The 17,693-nt window shown below is 42.6% G+C and overlaps 1 protein-coding gene across 1 annotated transcript in view; it reads left to right on the top strand.

The window, feature by feature from the left end:
* The window catches only part of LOC126857505 (uncharacterized), a 127,131-nt gene that overhangs the window by 70,807 nt on the left and 38,631 nt on the right, over positions 1-17,693 (top strand). Inside the window, exons 22-23 of the mRNA XM_050606973.1 lie at positions 1,858-1,905; positions 6,639-6,668. Coding sequence (XP_050462930.1) covers positions 1,858-1,905; positions 6,639-6,668 — 78 coding nt within the window. The remainder of the gene's footprint in view (positions 1-1,857; positions 1,906-6,638; positions 6,669-17,693) is intronic.

The following is a 17,693-nucleotide window of genomic DNA, read 5'->3' as shown; positions in this document are numbered from 1 at the left end:
CGGACGAGAAATGTGATATATCGCTTTAAATTTAAATTTTTAAGATTGAAATCTCTCGTACGTTTGTTTCTATTCGCGTAAAATGGAGAAACCGTCGTAAGGGTATAATCCCATTAGGCTTTAATCGATGATCCCCTCCACTGTTCGACGCAACGTTAGCTAGGGTCGACTGAGGGATAAGGTTGCGGCGTGAAAATAGATACACAAGCTACCGCGGAGATACGACGTTTTATTGGCGTCGCGGGGTTTCTCAGATCTCACAATCGGTCAAATGAAGACAGAGCGTTCCGCTTCAGTCTGGCGATGTAAAGTCTCAACCACCCTATAGATGGGACGCGTTTTCTACGTATAAATATATTTACTCTAGAGATCTCATTTATATAGAGCGAATTCGATTCACCTCCGGGGTGATTCTTCGGGGTGAGGAAATACCGCTGCGAATCGAGCGAATTGTTCGCTCTTGTTAATTATCTCGCACTTGTCATAGTTATTGTGAAAGCTGGATGGTTTGCTAAAAGAATCTGTAATTGCATTCAACAATTGTAACGATACTTTGTGATTGATTAAATTTATTTCTCGAGCAAAATGATTTTTTTATATTATTTTGTAAGTCATTCGGATGATAAGCGAATTTTTTACCGAGATTTCTATCAATTTGAAATAATATGCAAAAAAAGATATAATATTCTATTGGAAAAAAATCTTGATATTTTATATACACAACTTTTTTAGCAACACTTAAGTTATTATAAATTGTTTGATTAAACGGAATGTTATATTTTTTTTTTATTTTTGTGTCGTTGATACTCTATCATGACGAATTTGATATTATTAATTTAATTTCTAAAATTAATTTTCTTGAAAACAAAGTTGCCTATAAACACATTTTGTTCTACATTTTTTATTTATTTTTTCACGAAGATTTATCTTTCCAATTGTATTACACATACGATTATTATGTCACTATTCATTGTCAAATATCTTTAAAAATAAATTTCAAATTATTAATCAACCGTATATGTAATGCGGATCATTGAAAGTATGATTTTTTGCTCGAGCTGCTTTTGCTCTATCGGCTTTACTATTTCCCTTTCCGCAAGTAATTTCGCTCTCTCGCGAGAGAGTACTCTTCTCGATAAATAAGAAAAAAGGCTGTTAATCCACATATTTGCCTCCCCACGAAGCTCATAGCGTTACGTTGGCGAGAAAGGCACGCGCAGCGAAGATCACCGGCTGGTGGGGGATGATGTTTCGGGGTTGACGGGGGTGGAACCCTCGAAGCGAGCACGAGGCCAACACGCGCCGATAACATTTACGCACACGTTCTCAAGACCGACCGCCGCGCGGGCGCGTCTTCGCCACTCTCGCCGTGTCCGGCTTCATTCCGGAGTTGTTTTGCAAATTGCGTGGCGAGCATAGGACTCTCTTTAATTGCGCGTTGCAATCACGATTCGTGCACGGATCGTTGAGCATCGCCGTGCGCAAGAATTCCTAGTGAACTTTGTAATTTGTGACGCGTGTTGTGTTTGAGCGAGGATCCCATCTATTTATAAACAGATTGATAATATACGAATGTGGACGAAATGCGATCGACGTATAGAGATATCTAAGAATATTCATATGCATATGACGAAAATGCAGAGATGACTCATAGTAGAATGAAAGATCGAGTTCACTTTCCGCGTCGTAAAAATTCGAGAGTTTTACGCGCGTCTCGTTAGATTCGAGAAAGCCCCCGAGATCCATTAGTGTGCGCAAAATGTGGCAATCGACCAATCTATGCGCCACGTATAACCATCCCGCGTTTACGCAGCTGCGGATGAATAGTAACGAATTTCATTCGTGGTTTCATTCTAGGAAACCGTCCATGGACGACGTCGGAAATCCTACCTCCGTCAACGCACGGTGAGTACATTCTTAGTCCCCGATTCGCGTTTTACGAATTCGTGTAAATTTTTTATATTCCATATATACATATATATATATATATATATATATTTTTTTAATGGTATCTTAAAGACGAAAATAAATGTGCGACTGAGCCGAATATTGAAGACATTACGCGTCATTTCGTGTGTTTGCATTTTTTTATAATTACGTTATTCAACATGTATGTCAGATTGATTTAGCGGTCATTAAAGGCGCTATGCCTCTCATAATATAAAGACAAATTACGAGCGAAGAAGCTTTTCGTCAAGCACGTAATGTTCCTTCGACATTATTATTATTATTATTATCGGACGATTACATTTTGACGATGTTACAAGCGCTCGTAACGTTCGTTAATGCCCGACACCCCGAATGTCCGGAGCGATTTCGTAGGTAAAAACCTTCCCAGCTAAATCTTATCGACTACGATCTACCCTCCGTTCTCTATCGAGAGAGCGGCCTATCTGCCGCCGTAACAATTGAACCCGTAATAGAATCACATTTATTCTTATTACCCGGCGAGGTCAACCGACCAACGAAACCTCCAGACCTTCTCCCATCCGACTTCGGATCAGCTCCTCTCCTAAGCCATTCCACGACCTGCGTTATTTTTCCCCCGAGCTCTCCTCCTCCTCCTCCTCCTCCGTCTTCTCGAGTAGTCCTATACGCGTTTTCACGGCCCGCTTTTGTTTATCCCCGCGGTTTCCTTAACGCGAAACAGTCGAGTCTCCGCTAAACGAGGAGAGAGCGGATCGTTTCCGATATATTCGCAGAAAAAAAAATTTACGCACCGTCTCAAGACTAGAGAGCGAAGAAAAATAAAGTTGTACGATCGAGATAAGTGTCCTCGAGATGTAATCAACACCGCGGTTTTGTTAGCCGACGATCCTACGTATTTAATATGTATAACCGTGACTCACACACCACCCACCTATGTCGCGTGAAGAATCTGCCATTTCTTATCTTGCTCTCCATCTCATGATATACCTTGGAAGTTAAACTGCAAGGCCATCAAAGTCTTTAACCGGGTTATGGAGATGCCGCTTTCGAGATAAATGCCAGAATTTTAGCATAAAAATTTTTTCAACTGAGCTTTGCGCGAGCTCTCTTTCTCTCTCTCTCTCTCTTTTTTTTCTTCTTTTACGAAAGATGAGTTAAAAATATGAATATGATGGAACGTGGATTTCTTCCTCGTACGTACAAGGTGTAGAATAATAAAAGGGCGAATCATCGCCAAGACGAAAGCGCGATGATAAAGGATGGTAGGCGTTACGAGGCGCATCGTTACTGAAATAACCGATGCTTCAGGCGACAACATTTCAGTCGAGATACATCCTCTCGAGCCACCGTGTAGCGTTCTCCGCGTAGCATCATCGACAAGTGCGAAATTTCCGCGAGAGTAAAGATAATTCATCTGCAACACTCGATATTACATTCGTTTATTTGTCAAATATGAAAATAATTTCTCTATATAATATATTATTAAGTTTTTAAATCTCTCAATATACTATTAAGTCTTTAAACGGCCTGCAATTCATTAAAATTAGGAAATTCTATTTATAGTTTTTTTACGTGTCAATATTGTGTAAAACAGAAAATACATATTTAAAGAATATAAAAAATATATTTATGTGTACAAAAATTATATTTTATATGTATAAAAAATATACGCTATAGATAAAAAGATATGTATCAAAATACACATATGTACATTAAAAAATATGCGGTATACAAAACTATACATAGAATTCTGTCTTAAATTTTGTCATTTATTCTTTATTAGCTTACACGATTATACGTTCTTCTCCCTTAAACCACTCGTCTGTAGAGTGACGAACGAAATTTTGCGGACGCGTTTGCGATTTTGTCTTTCGGGAAGAGTTCGATGAGCGGTCGAGCCTGTCGCGTTGCCAGAGAAGAGAGAAAGAGAGAGAGAGAGAGAGAGACTCCTTCTGTACCATCATTAATATTAATGCATTCCGCCGCGTTCTCGGTATATTGTACTCGCGTCGACGACGCCAACAATATCGCTCTCGCGTTTCTGTAAATGACACTCTCTACGCTCTCTGTAAGTGTCTCTCTTCTCTTCGGACGAACCGCGGCCGGAACGGAACGGAGTTTTGTCCGCTCTATGGAGGAAGCTGAATATTCACGACGACCGATAAATAAAATTCAAAGAAGGAAAGAGCGAAACAACGAGCCGCATTTTCCTCTTCGTCCGCTCGCGCGGTGGGAGAGGAAAAACTTTTCTTTCTCGGGTCTTCTTTGCCGAGAGAAAGAGAGAGAGAAGACGCATTGTCGCACGATTTCCTCCCGCTTTACGAAACCGCGCCGACAATGCGCGTTTCTACGTCTCTTACCACTCGATGCGGCGTTAACGCCGGAATTTGCTGCTCTTGTTTCGCCATCGACTCCGTGAAGGAGCTATTATCTCGATGTCCGATGTGAGAGAGAAAGTTATTCCGCGCTATCTATATTTTCCACGCTTGTGCGTGTTAATTTCACTTACAAGAGGGCACAAATCTTGAAGCAAGTGCGTTGACTTTCACGCTCGTTTCCATTTAATTAAGTACGCGATTTTATCAATGATATGAATTTTTAGTATACATCTCTCGCGTGAAGAAACCTGTCAGAGTGAAAAGCTGGATTTGATAGATTCTAATTATTTATTTTGAATTTGTGAATACACGCGCGATATTTCTTACGCGAATATGGGTGCAGAAGATTTAGAGGAAAGATACACTCGGGAGTCATATAAGTGCAGCCACAGGATGCCTTTCTCGCAAATCCTTTTCTCCCTATCGGCCGATACAAAGAAAGGATCACGCGGATGTGATTATGTATCATGATGAATTATCACGTCGTACGTTGCAAAGTTGCTGAAGACTATTTCTGGATTTAATAGTCGAAGTTTTTTTTTTTCCTTCTAAAAAAAACCGGCACGTTTACATACATATATACAGTGGTGAAATGACAGACGCAACGTTATAATTATAGGAACGCAGGCATAAAAATGCACGCGTAATCCGGAACGATCCCTCTCACTCGACTATTCTTCCGGTTCGACGGGGGTACGATCGAGCCGAGCGGCGGATCGGGAACAGAAACAGGTTGGTCGAGTTTTAAGCAGTCCGAAGACGTATCGCAAATTAGAAGAACGTGCGTCCGTACACGTGGCGCCTGTGCCGCAACGTCGAAATTTCTGCGCGCGGCCCGCGCGGAATCCCTAATAAGTCAGCAAGCGGCTAGACAGACGTAGGTACTCGCGTATTCGCATGCGGGTTGCTCGCGGTCGTGGAGATGGAGCGACGTCACGGATACGTGGGATTCCTCTCGAGCAGCTGGATCACGTTCACCGGCGCGGCGGACGTGAGGCTAACTTAAATGCGAATCAGGAACTTGCGACGCCGCGACGCGACGCGGATTTCGAACGAACGCTCACGTTTCGCTCGATTTCGATTGCTTTTTTCGTCGTCACCGTTCCCGTTTCCTCCCTTCACCCGTCACTGTCCAATTCACTTAATCGGAGATCTATCCATGTCAAACGGCATCCGATTGGATGCCGTCGAAGCGAGGAAACAGTTTTCCCACTGTCGGAACTTTATACGCGCGAATTTCGATGCTACTTGCAGAATTTTTATCGTTTGTTGACATTGAGCGATTTATAGTTATATATTTAATTTTTTATTATATATATATATATATATATATATTTATATTTATTGTTTTTTATAAACTTATTTGTGATATGAACGTGTCACCAAAATCAATTGTTCCGCGACGCTACTTTTTCGCGCAACGAGACGAACGGGACGAAATGCCGCGCGACATCCAAGAGTTGCTGCTTACGAAAAATTTCTCAACGCAAAACCTGCGGAGTAACAATAGGTATTTTCATTAGTCGAATGGTTCGGTCCAACGGTAGATATTTGATTCGCTTTTTATCGCACCGCGCTCCGCATTCCGAACCGCGTAGTCGCTTCGTCGAACGGCATCGGAAAAACGGCTGGCAAAGCCAACTCTCCTCAAGCTTTAATGTCGGAAGAAACTCTTCGCTTAGAAATAAATAGTATTGTGCGAATATATTCTGCGAATGTGGCGGAGTCGTATATATATTCCGGAATTTCGTTTCGCGCGCAAAAAGTGTGTCTCTCTCTCTCTCTCTCTCTCTCACTTTCTCACTATCTCTCTCTCTCTCTCTCTATCTAATATAATATTTTCTCGGGGACGGAAAAGGGCGAATCTTCACATTGTCCACTTTATACATTTTCACAACTCGCTTGTAAACTAAATCGCGATCTATCTAATCTCAATATAATTGCGGGCGCGCACGTCATATAAAATAGCTTATTATACTGTGGAAAAGTTGATTCGGGGGACTATATAATGCGGGGTCTTGGAAATTAGCCTTACCCGTCTCTGCCTATCTCTCCTACAATGGTGATGATTATGTCTACTTATAGGTATAACTACCTACGTGTGTGCCAAAAGAAAGAATCGCCCGTCTACCGTCTGAAATGATCTTCGCGGTTCTGCCTTCGTCGCCCTCCTCCTCCTCCTCCTCCTCATCCTCCTCCTTCTTTCCCCCTTTCCTCGTTCGATGAGCTTGTCGAAACTAGTTTATGCAACGGGTTCGGAACCAATGACCTCTTCTCCGCGTTCTACGATGCCTACGGTATATAATGATGAAGCTTGTTTATGTGTTACAGATTTGAGGAGAGGCACTACGCTTTCGAAAGGTACGCTTTTAATTCTTTACTCAAAATGCATGCTGCTTTTCTCTTTTACTATACGTTTATTTCATTTCTTACGTGAAAGAATCTGTTCTATGCCGCAAAAAAAAAAAGTGACGATGATAATCGCAAAGATTTTCGCGTGCACAAAACTCTTGTGCGGGAACTGTTGCTCGAAAACGTTAACGCCAAATATAAGCATCCCTAACGCGTAATCGACGATGCGCGCGATTCTTTCACAGTTATACATAATACATACGTGTTATTATCGCGTATGCGCCCTATAATAACGACACTTTCCCGTGGCGGGCAAATTATTGAATAAATGTTATTCGAATGTGACGAAACGCGATTATGTAAAAGCTATACGAGCGCGCGGCGCCGAATTGCAAAACAGCTGTTTCGGCCTGTCAAAATGCGCGCTCTCTCTAGCGCTCGTTGCATTACAATGCAACACCGAGCCCCGACCGTGCGCTTTTGTTTTCCGTATGATTGCCGAGCGTCTCGTTCTCGCCTTACGTGGAGTCTTTAAACTTGAGACGTTTATCGTACAGTTAAAAGGCGGGTCGAGGATCATTCGCGTCTTCAAGATCCGAGGGAGGACTCTTTCGTCTCTTTTTTTTTTTTATCTCTTTTTCTTGCGCTCACATCGATACTTTTGACTTTACATATCGCTCATTTTAATCATCGCGAATCGACACGGTCGATTGCGTTTTATTGGCACGGCGAGCTTCCTTATTACGACAGAAAATAGGAATGCAACTTATGGAACGTCAGGAGGGTACGCGAGCGATATATATAGAGTTCAATGCTCGATTCACCTCGGCACAATTCCACCGACGCCCTACGACCGTCTTAAAAGGCGTTTTAAATCGCCGTGTCGTGAAAGAATCCCATAGAGATGCGGCGTATAAAGGCATTCCGCCAACCCTCTCCCCTGCCCTTTTTTTTTTTTTTTTTCCTTTCTCATCAACGTTCGGCGCATCGATCTATCCCGTTTGAGCATTTTTTTCTCGTCCGATTCATCGCGCCTCTTCGCGGAGCGCATTATTGGTTTTTTTTTTTTTTCGAGTGATTTATATATTAATTTCTCTTCATCAGAGCGATGTAATTTACACATTTTGTCCTCCGATTCCGTCGCGCAAACATTCGCAAACGGCATCTTAGAAATTTGCGATTCCATCAAACGCGTATCGCGCGAAACTTTAATAATAGAAACGAGAGATACGTTATATTTGAGGATTGCCGCGCGACAAGTGTGGGCTCTCCTACTCATTTATTCCATAAATCTGACGATAAATAACCGACATATTGGGGAAAGGGGAGGGGGGGGGGACAACGCTCGCGTCGTCCCCCGATCCCGCTTATCGTATCCCGCAAATGCGCCGGAACGCATTTAAAATGTATTGAACTGTCACGGAGCAGTGGTTTTTCCGGATTTTTACATTTTTCATCGGCGCTCAGGCAGTGCAGGCCCGCGTGGATTAGTGAGTTATTGTTGTTCTAAGTGTGTCGGTCAAAGGGAGTGAACCCCAAGTTCTGCCACGGTAATCCTGACCATAACGGCTCTCGCACCCCACAAAAAAACTTCCTTCTCTTTTGCGCCCTCCCCCTCTCTCTATCTCCCCCCCTCCCCCTCCCCCTCCCCCTCGCCCTTCCTTCCTTCCCATCTTCCGAATCTCATGCCAAATAGCCTGTTGTTCGACGCTGACGCGTCCGTTGAATTTCGCAATCGCAATTCTGTCAACTATAAATAATAATTAAATGTAATCATATCGAGAAATTAAATCGTGTATCAACGATCTCATTATCGATGTCTCGAGAGTCTCTTTTTTCGGAATTTCTAATGAAAAAATTGACGAAACGATCGGGGTGAAGGTGAAACGATCATTGGGGACATTGGACCAATTTGATGTTATAGAGAAAGCGATATGTTGCGGTGAAGAGTCGACAGATATTGACCTTCGAGTTTGCACCTCATTTTCATAGATACGCATTTGCGTGGCGTTTATTGCGGCGTTTTTCGCACGCGAGAATACTTTTAATACACGCACGTACACACTTCGCGTTGTTTTCCTATTATTTTTAATAGGTTGAGAGAAATTCGTGCAACGCGGAATAGAAACGTACCTTCGTCATTTCATATTCTTCGAATATAAAAAAGGCTTATCGCGAAATTATTTCAACCGAGGAAAATAAAAAGTGCGGATATTTAGCCCGTTGCGAGATTCTTGCCTCTGGATTAAACTCGTGACATTAATGGGCGCGGCAGGACAATTCACCCCAATTAATTCCGACGTGCGAGGGGAGGAAGCGAGACGGGATCTTGCGCGGGCTCAACTAAGACCGGCGGCATCGCCTAATCTGCATCGGCAGATTGCTCTGAGAATTGACACCGAGAATTTTCCCTCCGCCCTTCGAAGTGGTTAACATTTGACGTCTCATCTTGAATCAAACCCTCGGCCATCGCGTCTCCTTACAGCGTCTCTCCCGCGCCTTTTGCCACAAGATACAAACTCGATGCATATATTACGCCGTTTTAATTAGAAAGCATTCCCCGAGCAGCTCGAGTATTGCGTAACAACAATGACGTTGTACAGCGATTCCTCATCCGAGTGTATATATATATATATATATATATATATATATATATATATATATATCAGCGAGTGTCACGAATCCGCTACTTTTGTATCTGTCATTGTTCGCATCTGTATCGAATTAATTGTCGCGAGATTGTAGATTGTCTGTCCTTGTTGATTTAAACAGAGCTTAAAAATAGAAGAGGAAAAACGAACAACAATCTCTTTTATAATATTCTTTACCCCGATATGACAGATGGAAAGAGACAATTTTTTTTTTACTACTCGACAATAAAGCAACTGCGCAGAACCTGTAATTATAGTCAGTATGATAGCAGATATTCTCGAGTCTTGACAGTATAAAAGTGCACTATAGAATTGTAAATATATGGAAATGCTTTCTCGAGCTTTTGAATAGTGCGACAAGAGGAGAAAGAACTCACGTGCCGTTTAACTTAGGTATTTAAGACGCGAGAACGAAAGGATGTGTCGTGGATGCCGTTCAAACAGGTCGCAATAGAAAGAGAGTGAAAGACAGAGAGAGAGAGAGAGAGAGAGAGAGATTGCATTTTTGATCTGTATTTACCCGTCAAAAAGTATGCTATTTTGTCTCTCGTCTTTTGAATGAAGGAATGCGATTTCGATAAATGACTAGAAAGGTGCTCGAGCGAAAACAACCCTCTTTTATCCGATCCAATGCGCTCGCAGGCATTCCAAACGTTTCGTTTAATTAGCACCCTGCGTTTTCTCGCAGCTCATAAAAGGGAAAGAATCGGCCGATGTGCACGTGGTAGTCTTACAGAGAGGGAAAAAAAAAATTTCCGCTCGTTTCACGGTAATTAAAAATGTTGCAATAAAAAGAGGAAAAGATTCTTTAATTTGTAATGGCCTCTATGTATATACACTGCGATTAATATTTATACATCTGATTTTTATACCGGTCGATAACACACATATTATGTTTCCATTTTTACAATTAGTCGTTTAATTAATTGTTATTGATATAATGCATTGATTTAAAATATTTATCGATTACGCACGCGGCTTTTAATACTCGGACGATCGCTGATCGAAACGTTGATAGCCTTTGCGAATGTGCTTATGAGAATTGAAGTGAAATCAGAGATAGAGCGTTATAAAGTTATCGCTTTTCGTTCATCTCGCGAAAAAAAGAAAGACACGTGTAGCGCGGCGCAAGCGACGGTAGTATAAATCTTATTTAGGGTCGGGATACACATGCGCTACGGCAGGAACAGTTATTCATAAGCAATGGACCGTAAATTATAAAATACAGTGTTACGTCGCTGAATTATTGAAAATATCAGTAAATATCAGGGTTAAACGCGAATTCGTACATCTTGTATCGCCACGATTCTGCTTGTCTCGTGTCAGCTCAAGGATTTATACACATTGCTCGCGAGCGAAACGTTGAAATTTAAGATTTTACGAAATGTAAGCGTGTAGTTAACAGGCTTAATTTTGATTTCACGTAAAAATATTGGATAACACGTTGATGTCGGGCTATTAATCAGGTAGAGAGATGTCATTATGAGAAACGTTGTTCGCGCGGCAATCTTGTAAAACATTATTCTAACTAAACTGTCATAAACGGGAGGAAATGAAAAGAGCTGCTTAATAGCTTATGTATGCAAATTCCGCGCAGCAGATTGCGCCGAGTGCTCTCGAGTGAGAGAAATGACGGTAGTCGAGAAAGCGGTCGAAAGGGTGACTGTCGCCCGTATACCTACTTACCCTCGAGAAGTTCTTCTTCGCGACAAACGGAGTTTCAACAATGGGAGGAAGAAAGCGTAAGCGATCGATAGGGAGGCTCATAATTGTACTTATCGATGTATAAGTATATTCCAGAGAGCATCAAATATTAATTTTTTAATTAATATTTTTAAAAATTAAAATATAAGACTCTCCCCATATTTTTTACACACGGTAATTATGGATTAAACAAGAGCACGAGGCAAAATAAGCAAAACGTTAAATAATTATAAGATAGCGGGTTATATCGGGAGATGTTGCGGATCGTGCCGTTATCAGAGGCACGCGATCTAAATTCGAGAAGCATAATTAAAGCGGAGTCGGTGTCCCCCGCGAAATATCCACGTAGGACAGAGAGAGAGAGAGAGAGAGAGAGAGAGGATCGTTCCTCGATCCGACTTCTTGATCCAATTATCGCGTCCGAATTATCCGAGCTTCCTTGCCGTTAACCCCTCGATCCCACCGCATCGGTTTAAGTCAGTCTCATCTTAAACAATTCCATTTGCATAGCAAATAATCAAACAAGTTTCTTTGACATTTAAATTAGGGGAAAGAATATAACAGATCGCGTAAAGTTGCGGGGCTGCCTATAATTTTCGAAGGACGTCAACTAACCGAGCATAATTCGTCATTTACATTTTCATCCTTTCGAGGAAGAAACCTGAAACGAGAGACATTGATAGAGGACGATACATATCATCGTCTTTAGAATTTCATTCGCTGTTACATATTCTCATTATTTTAGCGCGATCGTACAAAAGAAGTCTGCGCTTTCAAGTAAAACTTCTTCCAGTCGAATCGCGCCGAAGATATCCCGAGAAGCTCGCATGAAATTCAGTCTGGCTTTAGAAACGCGACGCGCAGAAAGAGAAGAACTCTCTCTCTCCCCGTAATTTCGATACAATTGAATGTTGATCCGCGTAGTTGAGCGGACATTCTTATGTATGAAATTCACGTGCAACGCGGACGGAAAATATCGGTGCGAGCCTGCTGGTCAGCCATCATATCATAGATATTATTGTTATTGCACTTCTCGAAACGTCGGTGGTGCGATGTATGTGTGTGTGTGTGTGTGTGTGCGAGGATGGGCTGGGGATGCGCGCTTTCGGGGTGAGCGGACGAACGAGGCATGGCCTTGGGGGTGAAGGGTCGAGGCGTCATTATGCAAAGGAGATGGTCAGTTCGGTAATCCCGGGATCCCGATGGCCACGGAGGTTGTCGCATTCCGGACATCTTGCGGAATTGTTTCTGCAAGATTGTCCGCGAGTAATGGACAGGCCAGAGCCAGTCGCGCATCAAAGTCTGATGGATGTTCGGCTTTATTGAAAAGAAACGTCGTACAATCGTACATATAGAGCGAGGTCGCCATCTGGACTCGCGATGTACAACGAATGTAGTAAGGTAAATGTTCAATTTGGAAGCTTCAAAAGTGGATAAATACAAGGATCTTGCGGGCATTAAAACGGGCATCGAGCTGTACTATCGTATTACGAGCATTCGCGTAATATCGGTCGAGGCTCTCCGACTTAACTTAAGACGGAATAGAGGTCGTAAAAGAACCGCTACGGTGTCACTTATGAGGATCATCCTTCTCGTCTCTCTCCTTCTTTCCTTTACCCTCGCCTCGGAGAGTTATTCGGCCTTGTGGACGAGCGTACTTCGAGGTGATCGGTGCATTTCGTGTGTACGTATCGCAAAAGTCGTATCCGTAAGACGTGGATGAATCATTTATCGAGTCCATAACATCCAACGTATCGGCCGGCCGGCTGGTCAGTTTTATGCCAGCGCAGTAGAATTTGATCAAACTTCGTTTTGCGGCCACTCGGGGAGCAATAAGCGACCGGGCTCGCCCCTAAAACTACGGCCCCGAAGGTCTCGTACTACGCAGCCGGGGGTACCAGCCCTTCCCCGTGTCTCCCCGGATCTCATTTCGCAACCCAAATGATCCTTACGCCGAGAGCAGCAGAATCGTGTCATAATTACTAAAGTACAAAACGTTTGCGCGTCTCGACAGAGAGTTAGTCGAATACTTATCAAAAATATTCACGATAATACATATATATATATATATATATATATATCTTTACAAAAAGAATTTAAGGGATATTATTATATCAAAGATTCATGACGACTTGTATTATACACGGGAGATGCTCGTAAAACAATACGGTGCACGACGCTTTAATTTGTTTAAGTCGCGGATAGGACGAAAATAAAGGGACTACAGTCTCTTTTATGTAGACTTAGATGCCCCGAAACTTGGCATATACGACATAAAAACACTATAAAAACTTCCTTCCTCATAATTCGAGCCTCGACTCCCGCTTTTGCCGGATCTTGTGGCGCGCATATTCGAAGTTATCAACTTATATATATTTTCTCCCTTGCGCGAAAAAAAGTGCGTGATTTTTTTAATGAAATTACATCGCAAAAATTTGTATACGATTTTATTGTAGGATACAAAAATTGTTTGTCTATTTTTTTTTCGCCGTAAAATACATTTCTTCTCGACTGTCGAGGGGCCTGAGAAAACCGTGTGATAAATCAAGACGATCCTTGCACCGCTTGCGCACAAGTAAAAGGTCAGGAGGGTAACGCGGCTGACACTCGGAATGGGTAATTACGTACGTGAGTTATTGAGAAATTGTACGGGAACGTAGAATTAATAACGCGAAAAGTGATTCTTGGACGCGCCGTTCGAGATAAATGAACTCGACGCGAGAGACGAGCCGATCTCTCGGGTAGGAAGGAAAGTCAAGTCGATCATCCCACAGATCGGCCTGTACGAAGAAGCCCGCGCTGTCGGCTTCGCGCAAACTCATAAATCTCGGAGCAAATAATTGACCGGCTACGCTCCGACAAGTCAGATCAACCGGCCGGTGTTGATTTAGCGGCGTTCGTTGGACGGGGAGGTCGATCTGTTTGCTCGATCGAAAAGTCTCCGGTCTATTACGGTCTCGTACGCGTTTTGCCTTTCGTCAAATCAGATCGCGATCGAGATGCCTTGACAATTCGTCGCTCCGTAAAATAATCCGCGAAAACGGACCGTCCCGGCTCGTCCGCGCGCGCCAAGTAAAACTAAAAGTAACTAAAAGTAAGTTCTCGGAAAACGGTAGCCGTAAAGGCGCAACGGGTTTCGCCGTTGTCGTCCTCGCGCAGATTTTTCAAGGTACGAGCAGACACTTCTGCCGCGTTTCCGAGAAACGATGACAGCCGGTGAGCCGGAGACCGCACCGTTCTCCTCCGTTCGCGGTTCTCGCGCGTCTCTCGTCTCGAGACTGGACGCTCACGAGACGCGAGCGAGATGCCCGACCGCGACGACGCATTTTCTTTTTTTTCTTTCTTTCTTTCTTTCTCTTTTCGAAATTGCCAGTTCGAGGCTCTCCCGAGTACTCGAGTAAAGCGAGTATTACCGCGGCCGGAACGCCGGTAGATTCGTATTTTTATCGTTCCTTTTCTTCGTTTCTTTGTCACACTCATATTTTGTGCGTTTTATTTCTCCCTGAGGGAAGCTCGTGCGCGTTCCCCCTTCTCGCGCACGGCAAGTCGAGCCGAGTTTGCACATAAAAAGTATTTCTTTCTTTTTTTTTCTACGGAATGTAATTAAAATTTGACTTGTACACGCTAACTGCTTTCTCGTAATCGTTTGAAAAATGATTGGAAAGATTTTGAAAAATTAGCGACTGGAAAAAAAAAGAAAACTCTATACTTATGTAGCGCCTATTTTGTTTGCGAGTCTTACGTTAAAAGTGACGAATATATGAAATGAACCTGACACTAAAATAGAAACGATATTCGCCAGGTTTCAACGAAGGGTGAGAAACTACGTTACAAACTCGCGCGCATAAGCCAGCCGCGACTTTATGATCCTATATATACGCACCGACGAATTTATTCTTTTATTACGCGTACGAAAACTCCCCCCACATCTCCGCGCGTCATATTACTTTAATACGTCTTGTTCGGATCCATGTCTTACAAATTTTCAATATATTCACGCACATTAATCTTCCGCGAGGACGATTGCGAATTTTAAAGGGAGAGTCTCGTGATGTCACTCAAGGCTTAAACTTTAAAATCAAACGCGCATTTTTTCGGGAATGAAATCATAACAATGAAATGATTGTCATATTTCGCGTGTAACACGACGGATCTTGTTTCGTCACCCGGTACACGAGAAAGAAGCCCGAACGAGCTGTTGTTCTTGACTCGCTGACATAGATGTCAGAGATGATACCGTCCGTCCGTCGTCGTCTCGAGTTACCACCGTATGTTACCTCCGGGTCGTTAAGAACTGCGTTTCGTCACAAACAAACCGGATCCCGGGTTCTTATCCGCGTCCTATCTGCCGAATTTTCTCCTAGTCCTAGGAAGAGGATTGATATCGCTCGGACTTGCAACAAGTCGCCGCAACGGTTCCATTTTAAGCTGAACAAATGGTCGTTTGAATTATTAATTTCAACATCAATTTGCAATTCATTTGCGTATCGATATTCTTAACACAGGTCGCGCTCTTAACGCAGTTTACGAACGATCACGTTTGAAAAGGGGGCAATCTACGGATTCGCGAGAGAGAGAGAGAGAGCGCGCGCGCTCGTCAAAAGCGTGCACGTGCATCGCCGCGTTATTATCAAGATTATCGGAGCTAATGATCATCCCACTTGTTTATGATCGCGTTTTACTCGCCTTCCCTTGCCCCTGTAATTAATTTAACTCGCGCGTTTCTGTCCGTCTCCTTTCACTCGATCGAAGGAGGCAAAAGTGCGAGCGAAATACAAACCGCTGATCAGCTGCTCTTGACGTACGAGATGACGTGCGCTAACCCGCTCTTAAGCTTCTTGACCTTCGAAACTTTACGTTTAAATGGCAATATTTTCGAGACATTATCTAACTAGCTTGGAATACAATAAATTTATCGACGACGGAACGAGTCTCGCGTAAGATAAAGCACACGCGAGAATATTCGAGAATGTCATATTTTTATGCAACAAAGTTGCGCGTTTTCGCCCGAGCTAGCTTACGAAAGTCGCCCGCGCAAATCCGTGCGCTCAGCATTAACTTAAAACCCCTCGGCTTAAACAGCGCATTAGGCCCGTGAGAACAAGAGAGGCATTAGAGAAAACTTAATTCCGCGCGAAAGTTACCCTCGCCAACAATTTCTAAGTGTCTTGCGCCTTCCTTATTACATGTATTACATGTATGACATATGGTCGATTGCGTAATGCATAACGCTAGTACGTGAAAGATTACTCGCAACTTATTCATCGAAACGAATTGTGCGTATTATGACGTATAAATGTTGTCTCTCACGTATCTTTTACAAATAGTTTCATGAAAATTTCCTACAACTGTATATATAATCAGCTGTCGTTTTTAAATGCACATACAGAGCAGGAAAAGTAAAATATTTTTTAATAGAAAATATTTAAGTTTTATTTACATGTGGACTAAAGACAATTGGATTATTTAATAAACAACAAATACAAAATTTATAACGAAAATGTTAAATATTCACAATGATATAAATTCTTAATGATATTCTTAATGATATAAATATACTTTAAAGTACCGGAATGGAAACAGAATGGGAACAGAAACCAGATCTCTTTCGGAAACTATAAAGAACTTTATATAACATCTCTATTCAGATGCCATTTAATTTCTGTTTCAATTATGAGATGATATTTAGAAAGTATATATTATTAAGATTGTCAATATTTGGCATTTTTTTGTAAACATTTATTAAATAATAAAAACATGTCTAAATGTGTTTAGTCCACGTGTAAATAAAAATCTCAAATGTCTTCTACTAAAAGATATTTTTCTTGCGCGTTTAAAAATGATGACAGCCGATTAGTTGTAGCAACTTGTCGCGGGACACCCTGTACATACATATATCAAGATATACGTACGTGATACGTCAGATTCTTGCATGCGCTAACTTCTTACCGCGGTTGTATGTCGCCTCGGACGGCAGTCGCCTTTGTTTATTATATAAGACGCACTTTCGGAAGTATCGCTGGGATTAAGGGAATAGTGCACTTACTAAGGGTCTCCGTCTAATCTAGTAATGCGGTACGTCTAGGGACGGAGGGAGCGGCAGCGTATTCCGGCATGGACCACGGTAGAAGCTTCATTACGGTATCACTCCGATGGGAGTCATCGTGTCACATCTTCCTTACCTTGTTGCTTAGTCATACTTGTAACTTTCTTGCCGTATTATTCCGCACCTTTTTCCCACCGGAGAGTCCGCCGAGCCGTTTCGCGTGTTTTCGGGAAAAGACGCGACGTTGCTCTCTTTGGCATGTAAATAATTTCGCCTCCACTCCGACGCGCGTTTTTTTTTTTTTTTTAATAATATTTATCGTAGCCAGATGAGACTGGCGAGAGGAGTCAGCGGCAGGCGGTATGTATCGAGCGATGTATTACTTAAATCGCGGCATCTTCCCACACGTGGATGCGTGCAACGTAACTGCAAAGGTACGAAACGAAAGAATGGTTGGACGGACGGACGGATTCAGTCAGTGAGCGAAGCCGAGGCGAACCCGAGCCGCCCCTGTAATCACAATTGAAGGCTATTTTCTCACCGCTCTGATGATGCGCTCTGATGATGCCTACCTCGCATATAACCTCATAGGATCATCTCCATGGTGAGCATAGAGACGAGTTTAGTCTTGTG

This window comes from Cataglyphis hispanica, chromosome 21 (genome assembly GCF_021464435.1).
Source record: "Cataglyphis hispanica isolate Lineage 1 chromosome 21, ULB_Chis1_1.0, whole genome shotgun sequence".
Classification (NCBI taxonomy): Eukaryota; Metazoa; Arthropoda; class Insecta; order Hymenoptera; family Formicidae; genus Cataglyphis; species Cataglyphis hispanica.
This window is presented reverse-complemented; position numbering and strand designations above follow the sequence as displayed.